The 19,211-nt window shown below is 43.3% G+C and overlaps 1 protein-coding gene and 1 non-coding gene across 2 annotated transcripts in view; one reads left to right on the forward strand and one right to left on the reverse strand.

Annotated features, from left to right (window-relative positions):
- The window catches only part of LOC136874925 (uncharacterized oxidoreductase YjmC), a 110,705-nt gene that overhangs the window by 53,888 nt on the left and 37,606 nt on the right, over positions 1–19,211 (reverse strand). The window contains exon 3 of the mRNA XM_067148635.2: positions 1,753–1,814. Coding sequence (XP_067004736.2) covers positions 1,753–1,814 — 62 coding nt within the window. The remainder of the gene's footprint in view (positions 1–1,752; positions 1,815–19,211) is intronic.
- On the forward strand, positions 17,457–17,530 carry TRNAL-CAA (transfer RNA leucine (anticodon CAA)). The gene has a single exon. It is a non-coding gene; the product is annotated as a tRNA-Leu (tRNA).

Genomic DNA, 19,211 nt, shown 5'->3' on the forward strand with positions numbered 1-19,211 from the left:
GTTATAAAATATATGGCAACATCACAAAAAATGAACTATACAAACACTCTGAGAACATTCTGGGAAATGAACAATTCGGCTTCAGAAAGGGAAGATCTTGCTGCGATGGCTATTTCACAATGAAAATCCGTCTAGAAAACCACAAGAAATTTAATGTAGAAACGCATATTGCCTTTGTAGACTTCAAAAAAGCTTTTGATAAAATAAACCGCTATACCTTACTTAATATTTAATATCTGATCACACCCCACAACAGATGGTACAGAACATAAGTAACCTTTACAAATATAATCTGATTTCCGTAAAGCAAAGCAAAGTCATCTCCGGCCGCCTTTGCCCCCAGGAATTAACCTGGTACTCATTTTTGGTGTAGGCTGAGTGAGCCTCAGGGCCATTTGCACCCTCAGAAGTGGAAATCTCGTTTCTTAAATTTTCCGACTTCCTGACGGGGATTCGAACCCACGTCCTTCCGGGCAAACCGAGTACGCCTTTACCGCCTCGGCCAGGCAGCCCCTGATTTTTGTAAAGGTCAACGATAAATTATCAGAGTAGAAAACAATAAACACAGGAGTAACACAAGGTTGCGGTCTTTCCCCTCTCCTGGCCATAATCTATATGAATGCTCTTATACGATAATTTAGAGAAACAAGACATGGTTCCATCCACATTAACAGAAATCTACAACTGGATACAATATTATCTGTAGATGCTTTCGTGCTGGACGCCACCTCAGAAGATGATTTACAGCGTTCAATGTATAACCTAAACCTAGTCTCAGAAAAGTACTCAATGGAAATATGACCTGAGAAAACTAAGATAATGGCTTTCTGTGGCAAGGAAGCAGTAAGAAGCAAGATCTGCTTAAATAACAACATTTTGGAAATACTAAATTATTTTAAATGCCTAAGCTACAAACTGTCTTTCTTTGAAGAACTGGACATACCCGAGAAAACCTCCAAATTCAACAGATGTTTGGGAATCATCAAGAAAGTTTTTAGATCATCATTTGTTCGAAAACACACCGTACAATAATCTACAAAACCTTGGCAAGACCTGTACTTTGCTATGGAAGTGAAGCGTGGACCCTGACGAAATGCAATGAGAGAAGAATAACTACAGCTGAAATGAAATAAAGGCGGCGAACAGCAGGAGTCACTAAGTGGGGAACACAAAATAAATATAGAAGTGCTGAATGATCTTGAAAGCAGACCTATATTGGAATACATCTGTGAATACCAGAGAAATTAGCTAGAACACCTAAACAGGATGGACAGAAGCAGGATCCCCATAGCAGTCATTAACAACTGCCCCGGTGGGAAGAGATCTCCAGGATGCCCCAGGAAGAAATGGCGTGAAAATGCAAATCTTTTGTATAAACTGTAACAGTTCTTCTATAGGACTAATACATGAAAGGTATACATGAAATACACGATGATGATGATGATGATGATGATGATGATGGCGATAAGGAAGTGTGAGCCGGGCTGAGTAGCTCGGATGGTAGACCGCTGGTCTTCTGATCCCAACTTGGCAGGTTCGATCCTGGTTCAGTCCGGTGGTTATTTGAAGGTGCTCGAATACGTCAGCTTCGTGTCGGTATATTTACTTGCACGTAAAATAACTCCTTCGGGATAAAATCCCGGCACCTGTGCGTCTCCAAAAACGGAAAAAGTAGTTCGTGGATCGTAAAACCAATAGCATCATTATAGTATTACAAGGAAGTTTGACTAAGTAACAAGAAAATGAACTTACCATCAACCCCTTCTCCATAGCCTGCATGGCATACCAGCCGGCAATACCATAATGATTTGAGCCTGAAACATAAATTTCCGTTCAGAAGTGATGGCTGAATGACTTTCTACTTTCACCAAAGCGACCGAGGCGGCCAATATAAGTGACATTTTGCAAATGGGAAGTCAAGTCCAAGTGGTTGGATTCCACTTAAAACTGTAGATCCTAAAGAGAATTACTGAAGATTAACAGTATGTAAAAGCAAAGTCCAACATAAATATCCGTATAAATACAGTAAAGCCTTGGATTGCGAGCAGAATACGTTCTGTAAACGTGCTTGTAATCCAAAGCATTCGTATGTCAAAGCTCATTTTCCCATAAGAAATCATTGATGATTCGTTCCACAACCCAAAACTATGTATTGATATGAAATGATCCGCACGAGAATAAACTTCTCGAAATCTTCTAGATCACATATTCGTTGCTGTGAAACTATCATGACCCCTTTTGCTGCATCCAGACCCTCTTCTTTAATATTGCGCAAATTGTTGATGTAGACTTTGTGTAAAATCTCGCGATATCGGGCACTCGCACAGCTTGTTCGTACTTGATTATGTTTCTCTTAACTGTTTTCCTTCATGGGGCCCATTGCTATAATAACAGTTACCACGCTTGGACACAAAATAGAAAATACTTTTATACTGGCCTACGGGTTTTCTGGCTTATGTCGAGCCACGAAAAGAAGGTGAAACTCTTTAGTTTCACAGAGATCAGAAAAAGACGTTCCCCAATTGTTGATGAGACAGATTCTCCTACGAACGTTTTGGCTAAATACCTAAACAATTTGCTTCAGTCACATATAGGACGCAATGAACCATACGTTAGGGACTTTCTGTATTTCGTCAATAAGTTGTCAACCATAACCCTCCTCTCCAATGCACTTCTGATGAGTTTCAATGTGGAGTCCTTGTTCACTAAAGTACCGATTGACTCGGTCATGTCTTTCATTGAGTATTTGTTCCCCGAGGACACTACTAAGTTATTTCATCACTACTTGACTTCGAGCTATTTCTTGTGTGACGAACAATTTACGAACAGACGGATGGGGTGGCTATGGGAAGTCCACTCTCGCCAGTAGTAGCTAATTCTTTATGGAGCATTTTGAGAAGGATACTACCTACTGCTTCGGCGTCCGCCAAACCTATAATTTGGTGGAGGTATGTTGATGACACATTTGTGTCATGGACAGAAGGCCCTGAGAAACTTCATGTATTTTTAAACCACTTAAATCACCTACATCCTTCAATTAAATTCACTATGGATATGGAGTCGGATGCCTTCATTTCTTGGATGTTCTATTAAGAAAGAAACCGAACTGCTCCATAGGACACACCGTCTATCGTAAGCCTATCTACAAAAATCGCTATCTTCATGCTGATTCTCACCACGATTCAGCACAAAAATTGAGCATTCTCACGACATTCACCACGAGAATGACACGAATATGTGAGCCATCAAATACCCAGGAGATGGATACACTCAAATTCACGTTCAAGGGTAATGGTCACAACGATGTACAGATTCATAGAGCCCTGAATCCCAGAGTGACAACTAAGCAAAGCTCAGAGAAAGAAGAAGTGAAAGGAACTGCCTACCTACCTTTTCATTCACAATACCACAGACAGAATTGCCAAGGTCCTCCGCAAGCATAATATAACACCGTGTTTGGTACCGTCACTAAAATTGCTCACATTTTCGGTAAAAGCAAGGACAAATTGTCTTCACTATTACACCCTGGGGTGCACAAAATTCCTTGTACATGCGGCAATATATAGATTGGCCAAACATGCCGGTCCATTGGGACTCGCATCAAGAAACACCAAAGAAATATCCGTCTCAACCAGCCAGACAAATCAGCAATATCTGAGCACGCTCTATCGTCGGATCATGATGTCATGTTCCAAGATGTTCGAGCTCTTACCCACACTAAACATTCCAGGTCTAGGATTATACAGGAAATTTTGGAAATATGTTAAAGTCCTAACAATTTACTATCAATTAAGTAATACGTTGTTGCCAGCCATTAAGGAATTACGTAGGTAGTTCCCTTCCCTGTTCTTTCTATATTGTTATTTCATTTCGGTGTTTTCCAAATTCGTACGTTCGTCATCAGCAGATGGTTTATTCCAAGCTGTGTGGTATGTGTTAAGTGTCATACTTTCATAACGAGTATACACCGGCTATGACCTACCCCCTCCCACACCTTCTCACATCATTATCATCCATTCTTCAGCTCTGTTATATTCTATCCTGATGTCTTTCGTTACATTTTCTTTAATTTTCTATTTATTTCTTCTACCACATTCGTTCCTGATTCGTCTGATGTCCTCTCTGTTACTTCTCACGCACACATTGTGTAATAGAACATATTTTTTCTTACAAGTTGCTTTACGTCGCACCGACACACACAGGTCTTATGGCGACGATGGGATAGGAAAGGGCTAGGAGTAGGAAGGAAGCGGCCGTGGCCTTAATTAAGTTTACAGCCCCAACATTTGCCTGGTGTGAAAATGGAAAACCACGGAAAACCATCTTGAGGGCTGCCGACAGTGGGGTTCGAACCCACTATCTCCCGAATGCAAGCTCACAGCTGCGCGCCCCTAACCGCACGGCCACTTACTCGGTGACAGAACATCTTCATTGGAGCTTAAATTTGTCGTCATCTCCCGCTTGGAGCGCTGTGCCAGCATACAGCGAGCCACCTGGTGAAGAATGAGCGTACCACTACAGCTCCTACGGTAAAGGATTCTTAAATTCAGTTCCTCATTATTTTAGAAGACTTCCTCGTGAATAGTAGAGATTTTCTTATGAAGACGCGGAGCGAAGTTCTCTGCGAAATGCAAAGAGTTTCACCTTGTTTTCTTGACGCGACATAAGCCCAAAAGCCCATATCATGTCTACAAGTACAGGCCGTGAAAGCATCAATTTTAACATAAGAAAATGCTTTATTTAAGCCCACACTTGCATACAGTCCTATAGTATGAAACCGTACAGTGTCCTGTACAGCTCCATGGGAATGATATGGGCCTTTATACTCCATTAAAATACTCCTAAAAGTCGCGTCATTGGTAGCAGTATGGGCGAAGGGGATCGAGCGGCGGCATGCCAGAATGGGACCCGCGAAAGGAGCGCCTGCGAACAAAGGAAAGACAAAGCAACAGCCAAGCCCTCGCGGAAATACGCTCTCAACTCGCAGAGAGAGATAGAAGGGGACGCGATGCTGGAATAGTCAGATACGCCCCGAGGTGGAGCCTAGCTTCCCAGAATTCCAAACGAACATAAGGAACTTCCGGTTTTTTATGCACGTGTCACGGGTGCCAACGTCGGATTTTGGCGCGTAAACAATAGAATGATATTTTAATCCAGACATAGGAAAATTATGCGAGACACACCATTGAATAGAGCGGAATTTTCTGCGTTCTCCAGACTAAAAATATGTAATAACTTATGCAGGGGAAGAAATGAGGTCACCAGCTGTCAAGATGTAACATATCGCTAACACATGTGGATACAGCGGCGTCACCCAAGCCAAAAATCGCGCTTAGGAGATAGCTCCACCCCCCAGAGGACGCTATGAATTAATCAAAGGCGGGAAGCAAACTACATAAAAACTGCTGATCGGAGATCCAGCACGCCTGGCTCAAATGAAAGAGGAGACAGAGGGCTACAAGATGCAATATTCAAATATCGTCAATTCTTGGTACGAAAGGAGCTCTTGTTCTTAATGAACCGTGAACGTTGACGCCCCCGAGCTTCCGGCGGGCAAGATAATATAGCCCGAGCAGGCCATGGTAGAGACAGTTGTTCTTTTACGGGTCGGTGAGGAGGACACTATATCCCGCGGTGCCCCAGTTTAAGTCAGAAACCCTTGACCGTGTATTGAAAGCGCCATTGTGTCCAGCACGCTTTGTGAAGTGAACGGGAGGCCAAACGAGCCTAGGTATTGTTCCTGTGCTGCGTGTCAAACTAGTAAAAAAACCGCGAGCCTAATTTTCGAACAAATATTAGAATTCGGCTGAGACAGTGCCGGCTTTAATGAGTCAGTGAAATTCATAATTTGGTATCACCCAACGTGTTACTGTGAATCAGGGGCTCGAATCTCGTGAGCCACCCGATTCTTACTGTGAACGCGGGTGTAAACTCTGAAATAGAGGACGTGTGACGAGTGTAAAAGTGTTACCCACTTGGATTACTGTAAGATTTCAGCTGTGACGAGTTCCCCAGGATGTCGGACTTGTATGGACCAGGGATGAAGGACTGCACGCCCGCCACCTGCCGAGTGGTCATGGAGTACTAAGAACTTCACCATGGGTCTCCCGTGGCGGGGTAAACAACGGCCACCAAACAGATGAGTGATGTCCAAATTTAATTTCTAAGCATGACATAACCCGGGGATAGGATTAGCGTTCTTTTGTAAATATCAAAATGTTGTAAGTTAATGCATGTCCTATATGGAAAATTTATTGATTTTATAATGTTGAAGTAAAATTTAAGGGAGCTGAATTCCCGGACGACTCATATTTCTTTCTTAATGATTAGCTTATCGTGAGGGTTATATTTTTAATGTAGAACGTCCTAGCAGATATGGGAACAAGGTTAGGAGAATATTTGAGTTTCCCGTAGGGGTGGTCGGAAACATAGTGCTGGCAAGCAGGGAAATATGTCGAAATGTTGGTAGTCACTGTCCCACGTGGTTGTCGGATATGCCAGGGAAACTCATGGGTCAGTCAGACAATGCATGCCTAGCTTACAGATATAATCCGTGCATGTACTGCAAGAAAGAAGAAAATCCCGACCGAGAGAGGTATATGTTGTGTCATTTTGGTAGGTGTGTGGAACCATGTGCAAGTCTCCCGTGATTTTTGATTAATTGGCCATAATGGTTTGGAGTGTTTTCTTTTAATCTATAGCCGGGGTGAGGCCCATCCGTAATCTTTGGTCAGAAGGTTTAAATATAAGTGTATTTATGTGGTATGAACGAGGAGCCATGAGAGCCATAGGCCCAAGGGAAGAAGATACGCGATATGAGACGTAGTGAGAAGGCCGAATAGGAATTTACGATGAGATGATTGAGAAGTGATCGTGCCCACAGTCTCAGTGATAATAATGAGAAGGGAGTGAATAAAAAGAGTATTTCATGGGAATTCCATAATGATATGAATATGCAAATGAAGCGGGCCGTGGAAATGTGTCCCCGAGATGAGGGGGTAGACGTGTGAGCGAGAGAAGAATCAGAACGGCCGTGCGAAGTGAATGGCCGGCCTTCCTGTTGTTGTGAATGTCAGGCTCTCGCCCTCAGAACAGAGGGATCCCTTTAAACCATTGTGTTAAGACTAACTTGGAGCCCTGGGTCAACCTCGCGCTCCCCTCGGTTGGTTTAAATGGCCCAGCTAAGAATACTTGTATAAGGATAATATCACGGTAACTTCTTTTAAAAGGTATTTAATAAATGAGTAGGGATTCCCCCAAATATCCGGCAAGATGAGATTGTAGCTATTCTCGGTATCTACAGGAAACCCACAGTACCTCTCGGTCGGGAGTCTGCCAGTTCGATTCCGGATTATGACGCCCTTGAGCGAGCTGCTCCAAGCTGGCGCTTTGGGCCGGAGACAGTGATAACCTTGTTGTTTCTTTCTAGGAATGGTTCTCCTGTGTGCATGAAGTGTATATATCCATATGTTTTGTGTATGTTTCGTAATGATGTGCACATATTTTTGAGTTCAAACAGAACCTATGTGCACATTGTTTGGTCTTGGTAATAGATGAGGAGTCCGGGGTTTAGCAAAATGGTATTTGTGTTTGTTTGTGCATTATGCAAATGTGTCTTTTAATATGATATTATGTAGCGTAGGCCCCGGTTATGTTCGTGCTTAGAACAGCTAGTAATATTTGTGTATCGGGACATCAGTTCATCTCACGGTGTGATCGACAGAATAATGTACAAATTTCATGAACGGTATGAATTAATGAGGAAAAATGAACGATAGCAAGTCGCAAAACCTCAATCATACCGTTATGCAGACGACGCCCATGGGCGATTCGTATTTTTAAATGATTATTATTTTCTTTTCCTCCCATATGTGGAGAGTCATTGTATAGAGCTGTGTCAACTTTTTTTTAATGGTCATATTTGAATAAATTTGCATTCGTAACCCCTATTTATGATTCTTGTCATTTGTAGCAGTGTTAAGCAGTATCCAATAGGCATTTGAACCCAGAAAATCCTACTTTCATCTTATAGACATAAGGCTCCATCTTAAGTATTTGTTGTTTTTGTTTTCTTTCGAACGTACCACTTCCCAAGTGCTCAGGCTGCCGGGCCGGCACAGAAGGTAGGAAGGGGAGCGGTCCGAAGCTCGTTAAGCCATTCGACCCGCTCTTCAATCAAATCTCATCCGGGGGTGTTTACCCCGTTACGTGGAGGCATTCTTATGCGTGGGTCATCCATTCGACGCCCGGTAGGGTGTATAATTGGCGCCCTTCGTGGATGGGCATTGTTTATAGTTTACGCTGGAGCATTTTGAGTAATAGATAGGCCGCCCACAGGGAGGATAGTGTGCTATGATGGAGTCAAATTGCCAGGTTCGTGCCACAATCTGATTACATTTGGTATCGAACGGGTTGGCAATTATTTGAAATGGAATACCCGCCACGTAACCGAACGGATGGAGACGTTAAGCACATGTCCGAAGTGCTAAGATTCATAATTATAAATTGGATACTGCAAGGGTTGTTCAGATTGTGTGATACTCAGCAGGACTGTCATTGTCGTCGTACGGGTGTGCGTATGTCACAACTCGTGATGATAACTCACACAAGATCAGCCATGAAAGGGAGCGACGTGAATAATAAGCAGGATAGGAAAATGACAAGAACAGAAAAATCATGTGTCCAGTTTAAGTGGAAATCCGCATGAGTGTCGCTCATAAATTCAAAATGGATACCCGGGACAGACTATGAAGTTGTCAGTTCGTTGGGAGATAATGTTATGGTTCTCTCGGTGTGAGGTTAAAACGGCCGGCAAAATTCTTCAAATTTCGCCAGTTACGGGTATCGGCCAAAGATTGTGCGCTGAGGTAACAACATTTGGCAAATATAAATATTTTTTTCGAGAGGGCTTTAGACGCCGCGGATAGAGCAGGGTACCTCAACCCAGGCTCTAATTTGTGCGCAGTGACAGATGCGATGTTGCCAGTTTGAGACGGGTAATTGTCTGCTAACGTCATCTTACCAATCTCAAGGTGATAACATCCATTAGTGACTGGGGTATGCCATGTTTCCGGCATACGTAAAAATCGAGCCCACGGTAGGCCGCGCGCGTAACCGGAAAACTTATTCCAGGATAAAAGGGCTAACGTAGAATCAGTATTATTATTGTTATTATTATTGTCAAATGATATGACGAAATTTCCTATACAATGAATTATGACATTAATATGGTAGGGGGCGTGACACAAGCCGTTTGTAGGCCCAGTTTGGATTGATTTGTCGGAATTTCGAGTAGAGTTAGGTCACGCTGAAATTTATATTTAAAAAAAAAAATATTTTTTTTGAATGTATCTATGCTTTCTGTCGATCACCGGTGGTCATTTTCTGCCCACGGGAGATCCGCTTTCTCCAAAATTGAATTTAATATGGACATGGAGGCCATGAGGGAAATGATGTGCCAGTTATTGGCAGAACGCAAGGAAGACAGGGAACTTTTGAAGGCACAGTTCGAGAAGCAGGGAGAAATTTTAAAGGAACATTTCGAAGAACAATTAGGCAAACAGGCAGCAGGCTTTAAGGCGCAGTTTGACACGCAAGCAGAGCTTTGCCAGGCTCAGGCGGCTACGAATAAGGCTTCGTTAGACGAGCTCGCAGAGGATATGAGATTAGGTCGTGAACGTAGCGACGAGAACGCCGCGAGGCTGGAGGCAAAGATGACTGAGGCGTTAGAGGGGAAGTTGGAAGACGTCATCCAGCGAATAAAGCAAGTGGAGATTAGGGTGACAAAGAAGATCGACCTGACGGACACCAGGATGAGCGCGTGCGAGGGAGAGATGGAGAAGTTGAGCACCCGCGTAGAGGATGTTGCAAGAGACGTGCAGGATACCAAAGCGGAAGTCCGAGAGTTAAGGACGCAGACGACGGAGTCCCTCAACAAAGTGGCAGATGAACTCAGGGACAGCATAGCCCAAGTGCAGGATACTGCGACAACCAAATTCAAGGAGGTCCAGACGCAGATGTACGATGAGGTCGAGAAGCTACGGAAGGAGATGACCGAAGAAATGGGAGTCGGACGAATTTGTAAAGTTTCTACAGAACATATAGTGAAAGCAGAGAGGAACAACGGAGCAGAGAAGGTGGCCACTAAAAGGGATACCGAAATAGACGCATCCGAAACCCAGGGTGACGCCGAGATAGATGAAACTGACGTACGGCGACCATCAGGCTTGGAGATGAGTGACATGGATGGCGGAGTGTACTCAAGAGTGGAAGAGATAATGGAGATAATAGGTGACGTCGCGATAAGCCATTTGGAGGCGAGAGAAGAAGTAGAAACTGAATTGGTAAGAGCAGGAACAGCGAGAATGGCTAAGGACATAGAAGCGTCAGTTGGAGATACTAGGGAGTCGAACTCAGGACTAGAAGATATGGAGTCACGTCTACATCAGGCAGATATCGAACTCAAACCAGAAGACTTAGTGGAAAGAGATGCGACCCCAGATGTCGAAAGGAAGTGCGAGATGGAACGGTCAAGGAATGGAGCCAGTGAGTGTGGCTCGCTAATGGACGTAGCAGTAGCCGTGGAACAAAGGGACACGAACTGCTGGGAGCAGGTAGTGAACTCCAGAGAAGAAAGGGAGACATTGGGTCATCGGGGAGCAGAGCTGAAAGAAGCGGACCAGCTATCTTTAAGTACTCAGGCCATTGTGAGCGGACAAGAGGCGACAGGCGTATCCCTAGCTTATAATGAAAGAAAGGTCGCCAATGTAAATGTAATGGGAGAAGTAAGTACGGGCGCTAATTCTCGTACGGAGCTAAGTGAACAGGTGATGGAGAACAAACAGTTTCAACCAGCTGGAGAATCGAACTGGGTATCTCAGCCCAGAAGAAGGAAGAAGAATGTATTAGGTCGACGTAAAAGACGATACCGCTACAAGTACGGATGGTTCACTAGACGGAGGAAGTTGCTGTCAGGAAAAGAGGAGCGACGCTACGGAAGGACCATGAGATCGCGACCCGTGCAGCGTACCTTACGTAATAACAGAGCTCGGAAGAAGGAGGACCGGTGCAGCTACGGGAGCGTTAGCGCCGGAAAGAAGGAAGAAGGGAAGAATTGTGAACCTCATCCTAAGGAAGGCAGAGGCAGGGGCATCCAATTAGACCCCCACGTCTCAGATTACGATCCCGGAGGGCGAAGAGAGGATCTACAGGATTGATAGCGAATTGTGGTCGCATGAGAAACTGTATATTATGTAAATAAATTTCACCATAGATGTGGGCAATTTTTTTTTTTTCGCCACATATTTTTAAGGGGGCACGAATATATTATTGATTATGCATCAGATGAGACCAAGTTGGAATCAGCGGGAGCCCAGGAGGAGTAAAACTGAACTTGGGTGAAGACAACGGTGCAAGATGTCCAGGCATAGGCCGAGAAGAGTCTGACAGCGAGGAATTATTCCCATAGTTTACGGAACCCTCCATCGGAACCTAGAGACTAACACTTATGAAGTACAGCCAATGGACGGAAGAACAGAGACCACTTACAACGCTGCGGATAACCAAATTTTACCATGCCCCAGGACAACACCCTGAAGAAGGTCCGGAGGAAGAAGAACCAGGAGAAGCCGAGGATGACGAGGACAACCCGGATCCAATGGAAGAAATGGAAGCCGATGAAGAAGATGATGCCGTGAATCACGTTGTTTTGGAAGAAGGGAGCGAGTCCGAGGCATCAGCCTGTGAAGATTGTCCAGAATGTTCTGAGAGGACCGGTCTTAGGAATGCTTTAATTAATCTATGCTACCAGATACAACTGGAGAACACAGAGTTGACCGAGAAGGTCCACCAGTTTCGCGACCATCACCAATGACTACTTTCCGAGACAGTTAAAAGGGAAAGAAAAATCCCGAGTTCGTGATTTTTCTTTGATGAAGTAGGAGGAGAATGAAACCGTACAGTGTCCTGTACAGCTCCATGGGAATGATATGGGCCTTTATACTCCATTAAAATACTCCTAAAAGTCGCGTCATTGGTAGCAGTATGGGCGAAGGGGATCGAGCGGCGGCATGCCAGAATGGGACCCGCGAAAGGAGCGCCTGCGAACAAAGGAAAGACAAAGCAACAGCCAAGCCCTCGCGGAAATACGCTCTCAACTCGCAGAGAGAGATAGAAGGGGACGCGATGCTGGAATAGTCAGATACGCCCCGAGGTGGAGCCTAGCTTCCCAGAATTCCAAACGAACATAAGGAACTTCCGGTTTTTTATGCACGTGTCACGGGTGCCAACGTCGGATTTTGGCGCGTAAACAATAGAATGATATTTTAATCCAGACATAGGAAAATTATGCGAGACACACCATTGAATAGAGCGGAATTTTCTGCGTTCTCCAGACTAAAAATATGTAATAACTTATGCAGGGGAAGAAATGAGGTCACCAGCTGTCAAGATGTAACATATCGCTAACACATGTGGATACAGCGGCGTCACCCAAGCCAAAAATCGCGCTTAGGAGATAGCTCCACCCCCCAGAGGACGCTATGAATTAATCAAAGGCGGGAAGCAAACTACATAAAAACTGCTGATCGGAGATCCAGCACGCCTGGCTCAAATGAAAGAGGAGACAGAGGGCTACAAGATGCAATATTCAAATATCGTCAATTCTTGGTACGAAAGGAGCTCTTGTTCTTAATGAACCGTGAACGTTGACGCCCCCGAGCTTCCGGCGGGCAAGATAATATAGCCCGAGCAGGCCATGGTAGAGACAGTTGTTCTTTTACGGGTCGGTGAGGAGGACACTATATCCCGCGGTGCCCCAGTTTAAGTCAGAAACCCTTGACCGTGTATTGAAAGCGCCATTGTGTCCAGCACGCTTTGTGAAGTGAACGGGAGGCCAAACGAGCCTAGGTATTGTTCCTGTGCTGCGTGTCAAACTAGTAAAAAAACCGCGAGCCTAATTTTCGAACAAATATTAGAATTCGGCTGAGACAGTGCCGGCTTTAATGAGTCAGTGAAATTCATAATTTGGTATCACCCAACGTGTTACTGTGAATCAGGGGCTCGAATCTCGTGAGCCACCCGATTCTTACTGTGAACGCGGGTGTAAACTCTGAAATAGAGGACGTGTGACGAGTGTAAAAGTGTTACCCACTTGGATTACTGTAAGATTTCAGCTGTGACGAGTTCCCCAGGATGTCGGACTTGTATGGACCAGGGATGAAGGACTGCACGCCCGCCACCTGCCGAGTGGTCATGGAGTACTAAGAACTTCACCATGGGTCTCCCGTGGCGGGGTAAACAACGGCCACCAAACAGATGAGTGATGTCCAAATTTAATTTCTAAGCATGACATAACCCGGGGATAGGATTAGCGTTCTTTTGTAAATATCAAAATGTTGTAAGTTAATGCATGTCCTATATGGAAAATTTATTGATTTTATAATGTTGAAGTAAAATTTAAGGGAGCTGAATTCCCGGACGACTCATATTTCTTTCTTAATGATTAGCTTATCGTGAGGGTTATATTTTTAATGTAGAACGTCCTAGCAGATATGGGAACAAGGTTAGGAGAATATTTGAGTTTCCCGTAGGGGTGGTCGGAAACATAGTGCTGGCAAGCAGGGAAATATGTCGAAATGTTGGTAGTCACTGTCCCACGTGGTTGTCGGATATGCCAGGGAAACTCATGGGTCAGTCAGACAATGCATGCCTAGCTTACAGATATAATCCGTGCATGTACTGCAAGAAAGAAGAAAATCCCGACCGAGAGAGGTATATGTTGTGTCATTTTGGTAGGTGTGTGGAACCATGTGCAAGTCTCCCGTGATTTTTGATTAATTGGCCATAATGGTTTGGAGTGTTTTCTTTTAATCTATAGCCGGGGTGAGGCCCATCCGTAATCTTTGGTCAGAAGGTTTAAATATAAGTGTATTTATGTGGTATGAACGAGGAGCCATGAGAGCCATAGGCCCAAGGGAAGAAGATACGCGATATGAGACGTAGTGAGAAGGCCGAATAGGAATTTACGATGAGATGATTGAGAAGTGATCGTGCCCACAGTCTCAGTGATAATAATGAGAAGGGAGTGAATAAAAAGAGTATTTCATGGGAATTCCATAATGATATGAATATGCAAATGAAGCGGGCCGTGGAAATGTGTCCCCGAGATGAGGGGGTAGACGTGTGAGCGAGAGAAGAATCAGAACGGCCGTGCGAAGTGAATGGCCGGCCTTCCTGTTGTTGTGAATGTCAGGCTCTCGCCCTCAGAACAGAGGGATCCCTTTAAACCATTGTGTTAAGACTAACTTGGAGCCCTGGGTCAACCTCGCGCTCCCCTCGGTTGGTTTAAATGGCCCAGCTAAGAATACTTGTATAAGGATAATATCACGGTAACTTCTTTTAAAAGGTATTTAATAAATGAGTAGGGATTCCCCCAAATATCCGGCAAGATGAGATTGTAGCTATTCTCGGTATCTACAGGAAACCCACAGTACCTCTCGGTCGGGAGTCTGCCAGTTCGATTCCGGATTATGACGCCCTTGAGCGAGCTGCTCCAAGCTGGCGCTTTGGGCCGGAGACAGTGATAACCTTGTTGTTTCTTTCTAGGAATGGTTCTCCTGTGTGCATGAAGTGTATATATCCATATGTTTTGTGTATGTTTCGTAATGATGTGCACATATTTTTGAGTTCAAACAGAACCTATGTGCACATTGTTTGGTCTTGGTAATAGATGAGGAGTCCGGGGTTTAGCAAAATGGTATTTGTGTTTGTTTGTGCATTATGCAAATGTGTCTTTTAATATGATATTATGTAGCGTAGGCCCCGGTTATGTTCGTGCTTAGAACAGCTAGTAATATTTGTGTATCGGGACATCAGTTCATCTCACGGTGTGATCGACAGAATAATGTACAAATTTCATGAACGGTATGAATTAATGAGGAAAAATGAACGATAGCAAGTCGCAAAACCTCAATCATACCGTTATGCAGACGACGCCCATGGGCGATTCGTATTTTTAAATGATTATTATTTTCTTTTCCTCCCATATGTGGAGAGTCATTGTATAGAGCTGTGTCAACTTTTTTTTAATGGTCATATTTGAATAAATTTGCATTCGTAACCCCTATTTATGATTCTTGTCATTTGTAGCAGTGTTAAGCAGTATCCAATAGGCATTTGAACCCAGAAAATCCTACTTTCATCTTATAGACATAAGGCTCCATCTTAAGTATTTGTTGTTTTTGTTTTCTTTCGAACGTACCACTTCCCAAGTGCTCAGGCTGCCGGGCCGGCACAGAAGGTAGGAAGGGGAGCGGTCCGAAGCTCGTTAAGCCATTCGACCCGCTCTTCAATCAAATCTCATCCGGGGGTGTTTACCCCGTTACGTGGAGGCATTCTTATGCGTGGGTCATCCATTCGACGCCCGGTAGGGTGTAAGTAGTAGTGGTAGATTTATTTTCTCCAGACTGTAAAGTTTTTCAACCAAATTAATCTTTACGGAGAAAATAAAAGACAGAACAAACCCTAAAAAAACCATGTAAAATGCAAACCACAATACAATCAAGACAAGATGTAAATAATGGAAAACCCTATTGGATAAAGTAGTTCGGTAACACGGCAAAAAACCAAACCAAACCAAACCCCATGGCACTACAGCCCTTGAAGGGCTTGGGCCTACCAAGCTACCGCTGCTCAGCCCGAAGGCCTGCAGATTACGAGGTGTCTTGTGGTCAACACGAGGAATCCTCTCGGTCGTTATTCTTGGCTTTCTAGACCGAAACAAAGCAACAACAAACAAGAAATAGCTAACTATAGCAGTCCACAAAAATGGACGTTTGCCCGAGCGGGTGAACCCTTGGTCAGCTGTCTGAGTTTTCCTGTACAGTCAGGCAGCCGAGCCCTGACCTAGGACGCCGCTCGTGCACACCCGTTATCTCCCCCTACTCTGCTAACCAGCAGTGTGAGGATCTTAATTCTCTGCTGCTTATGTCCTATAGTATACATTCGTATAGACACACTAACTGAAGAAGATTACCCACAAACCCACTGCGTGAAGGAAACGATTGACTCTTGCGCTCAGCAGACAAATCAGTAAACTTACTACTTTTAATGCAAAATCTTCACTCGGTTTTTAATAGTCATCATTAATTTATATGCCTTTGCTGGCGGGACCTGGTGTTTACAGTGCACTATGTCTTCTAGTATGAATGGTGTGAAAATGTTGCTCATAGGGCCGGTTGATACATGCATTTCAGTGGGCTTGGCAGACTGATATGTAATAGCAACTTCTGGCTCGGCGAGGAAAGCAACAGGAAACTACCTCACTCCTCATTTCTCTAGTACGCCTCTTCAGTGATGCCTAGGCCATGTATGGCAGCTGTTGGCGGAGCTGTTGAGGATCCAACCAGCCTTAGGGCTGACGACTGAACATACATTCATTTACATTTTTGCTCGCAATCGAAGGTTTTACTGTATTCAATGCAAACGAACTAGTATTTGTTCATGTAATTAAATCTTGTGTTCGTATATTAACTGTTCTATGTGTAATTCACACCACAGAGGACTGACTTTCAAACCTAACATTTCACTTCTATTGGTCGGGGTGCTAACTCAGGACGTCTTAGGTATAAGCTAGGGATGATGTCACTGAAACATAAGAATACATATCCAGCAACGTATATGGGCAAAGTTGTAATACAGCATACAGAATTCAACCAACACAATCGAGAAAGGAAAAGGAGTAGGCCTTGTTCTCTGAAAGATGGACAGACAAGGACGGTTTTTTCTTGTAATATCTGAAGCCATCTCTTTTCAGTTTCATCAGTTAATTTATAACTGTTAGTCTCTTCAGCCTGACTAAATCAATTTAGAGTAATAAATTTGTAAACTACCTGAAAAAGAAAACATATGGTAACAGACAGAGACTGCAAAAGATCAGGAGAAGTTGCTGAATGGTATGGACGGATTCTTGGGTGAGGAGGACAAGATGAAAATAAATCAGTCCAAAAGGAAAGTAATGGAGTGCAGTCGAACGAAGTCAGGTGATGGAGGAAATATTAGATTAGGAAATGAAGTCTTAAAGGAAGATGAATATTGTTACTTGCGTAGTAAAGTAACTAACGATGGCAAAAGTAAGGAGGACATAAAATGCAAACTAGCACGAGCAAAGAAAGCCTTTCTTTGCTCACTCCGAACATTGATATAGGATGAATATTGAATTTTCACGTCCGCATTGTAACTGAAACCGACTTTCAACCTATTAGGTCGTGTTACGTACGTACCAGACACGACACGTACGTCGACCTAATAGGTTGAAAGTCGGTTTCGATTACAATGCGGTCGTGAAAATTCAATATTCATTGACTTGGCCCTCAACGGGCGAAACGCACTCTACAGTGTGACGGCAGTAGTGCCAGACCTGTAGCTTAGATCTTTTCCAACAGAACAAAGATGGCCTAGGCCACCATAGCTCAATTGGTAGAGCATCCGACGCAAAATCGGGAGGTTGTGGGTTCGGATCCCACTGGTGTCTGGATGGCCATTTTTGTTGTGCGCTTAACATCTCTTCAACCCGTTCTAAATGTACGTAACACGACGTAATAGGTTGAAAGTCGGTTTCGAATGATATAGGAATTAGAAAAACGTTTTTGAAGACTTTCCTCTGGAGCGTGGCACTGTATGGAAGCGAAACATGGACGATAACTACCTCGGAAAGAAAGAGAATAGAAGCTTTCGAAATGTGGTGTTACAAAAGAATTGCTGAAGGTGAGATGGATAGATCGAATCATAATGAAGAGATACTGAATCGAATTGGTAAGAAGAGATCGTTGTGGTTTGACGAGAGGAAGACATAGAATGATAGGACACATCTTAAGACACCCAGGACTTGTGCAGCTGGTTTTTGAGGGAAGTGTAGGGGGTAGGAACGGTAGGGGTAGACCAAGGTATGAATATGACAAGTAGATTAGAGAAGATGTAAGATGCAGCAGTTACATAGAAATGAAAAGATTAGCACAGGATAGGGTGGCATGGAGACCTGCATCAAACCTATCTATGGACTAATGACTCAAATAACAAACATGGTAACAAATTATACCTGAAAATGAAACAACTCAACTAAAATAGAATGACACGTTTCGTTCTTGAAAGAACATCATCAGATCTATCAAATCACACTCAAATATTTAGAAATGTATAAATATTTCTGTTTATTTATGTTTAAATACTTATGAACTTGAATTCTAGAACTTATCTTAAAGAAGTCCTCTTTTGTCTCCAACCAAAATGTGAGCGTGATTTGGCAGAACCTGATGACGTTCTTTCAGGGACGAAACATGTCGTTCTATTTTAATTATGTTGTTTCTATTTCAGGTATAATTCTATAACCATATGTTTTTCTTTTTCAGGCACTCAAAATTAGTTTCGGCAGACTGAAGAACCTAACAGTTAAGGAAAGGACTGTAAAAGTACCTGAAAAGAAAGAAAGAAAGAAAGAAAGAAAGAAAGAAAGAAAAAAGAGTTAAATATAATTTCTAAATATATTTTATTGCAGTTTTATCCCTTCCTCCAAAACAACTTGTAAAACAGAGGATGTAGTGTAACAAAATTAAAAGTCGTTTATCAATTACCACAATAAGGATTAGAAAGCAAACAAATGGTTTCTGAAAATTGAGTAAATAGATATTTTTGGGTACGTAGGTATTTATTTAATTTTATGCTGAACAGTTTAATTTTTAAAAGAAGAAAGTTAAGAGTGCGGCTGATATGAACCTAAAAATATATGTGGTCAAAAATTGACACTTTGACGGGAAGAGTGGCTCAGATGATAGAGACTGGCTTTCTACGTGCAAGTTGGCGGCATGACGTGGCTTCAGGAACTGGACGAAGATTTCTTCCATGGCGGCATCGGTGCCTTGGTGTACGGTTGGAACAAGTGAATGGACAAGAATGGTAAGTTAACTGTTCAATGGTAATGCGTCTCAGTGCCCTACTACGCCAGTAAGGCAACGAAGATGGTTATGGGGGGGTCATCCATGTAGCAGGAGATAATGTGGGAGGATGAAGAAAATGATGACTAATAGTTATCTATACAACTTCCACGGAAAGTGATTTTTTTCCGCTACGAGTGAGTTATTTACGAAATGTCGAAACGAGCAACGTCAAGTTATCACTTTAGTGGCTGTTGTGTACGATATTTTATTTCATACTATAGT

This window comes from Anabrus simplex, chromosome 5 (genome assembly GCF_040414725.1).
Source record: "Anabrus simplex isolate iqAnaSimp1 chromosome 5, ASM4041472v1, whole genome shotgun sequence".
Taxonomy (NCBI): domain Eukaryota; kingdom Metazoa; phylum Arthropoda; class Insecta; order Orthoptera; family Tettigoniidae; genus Anabrus; species Anabrus simplex.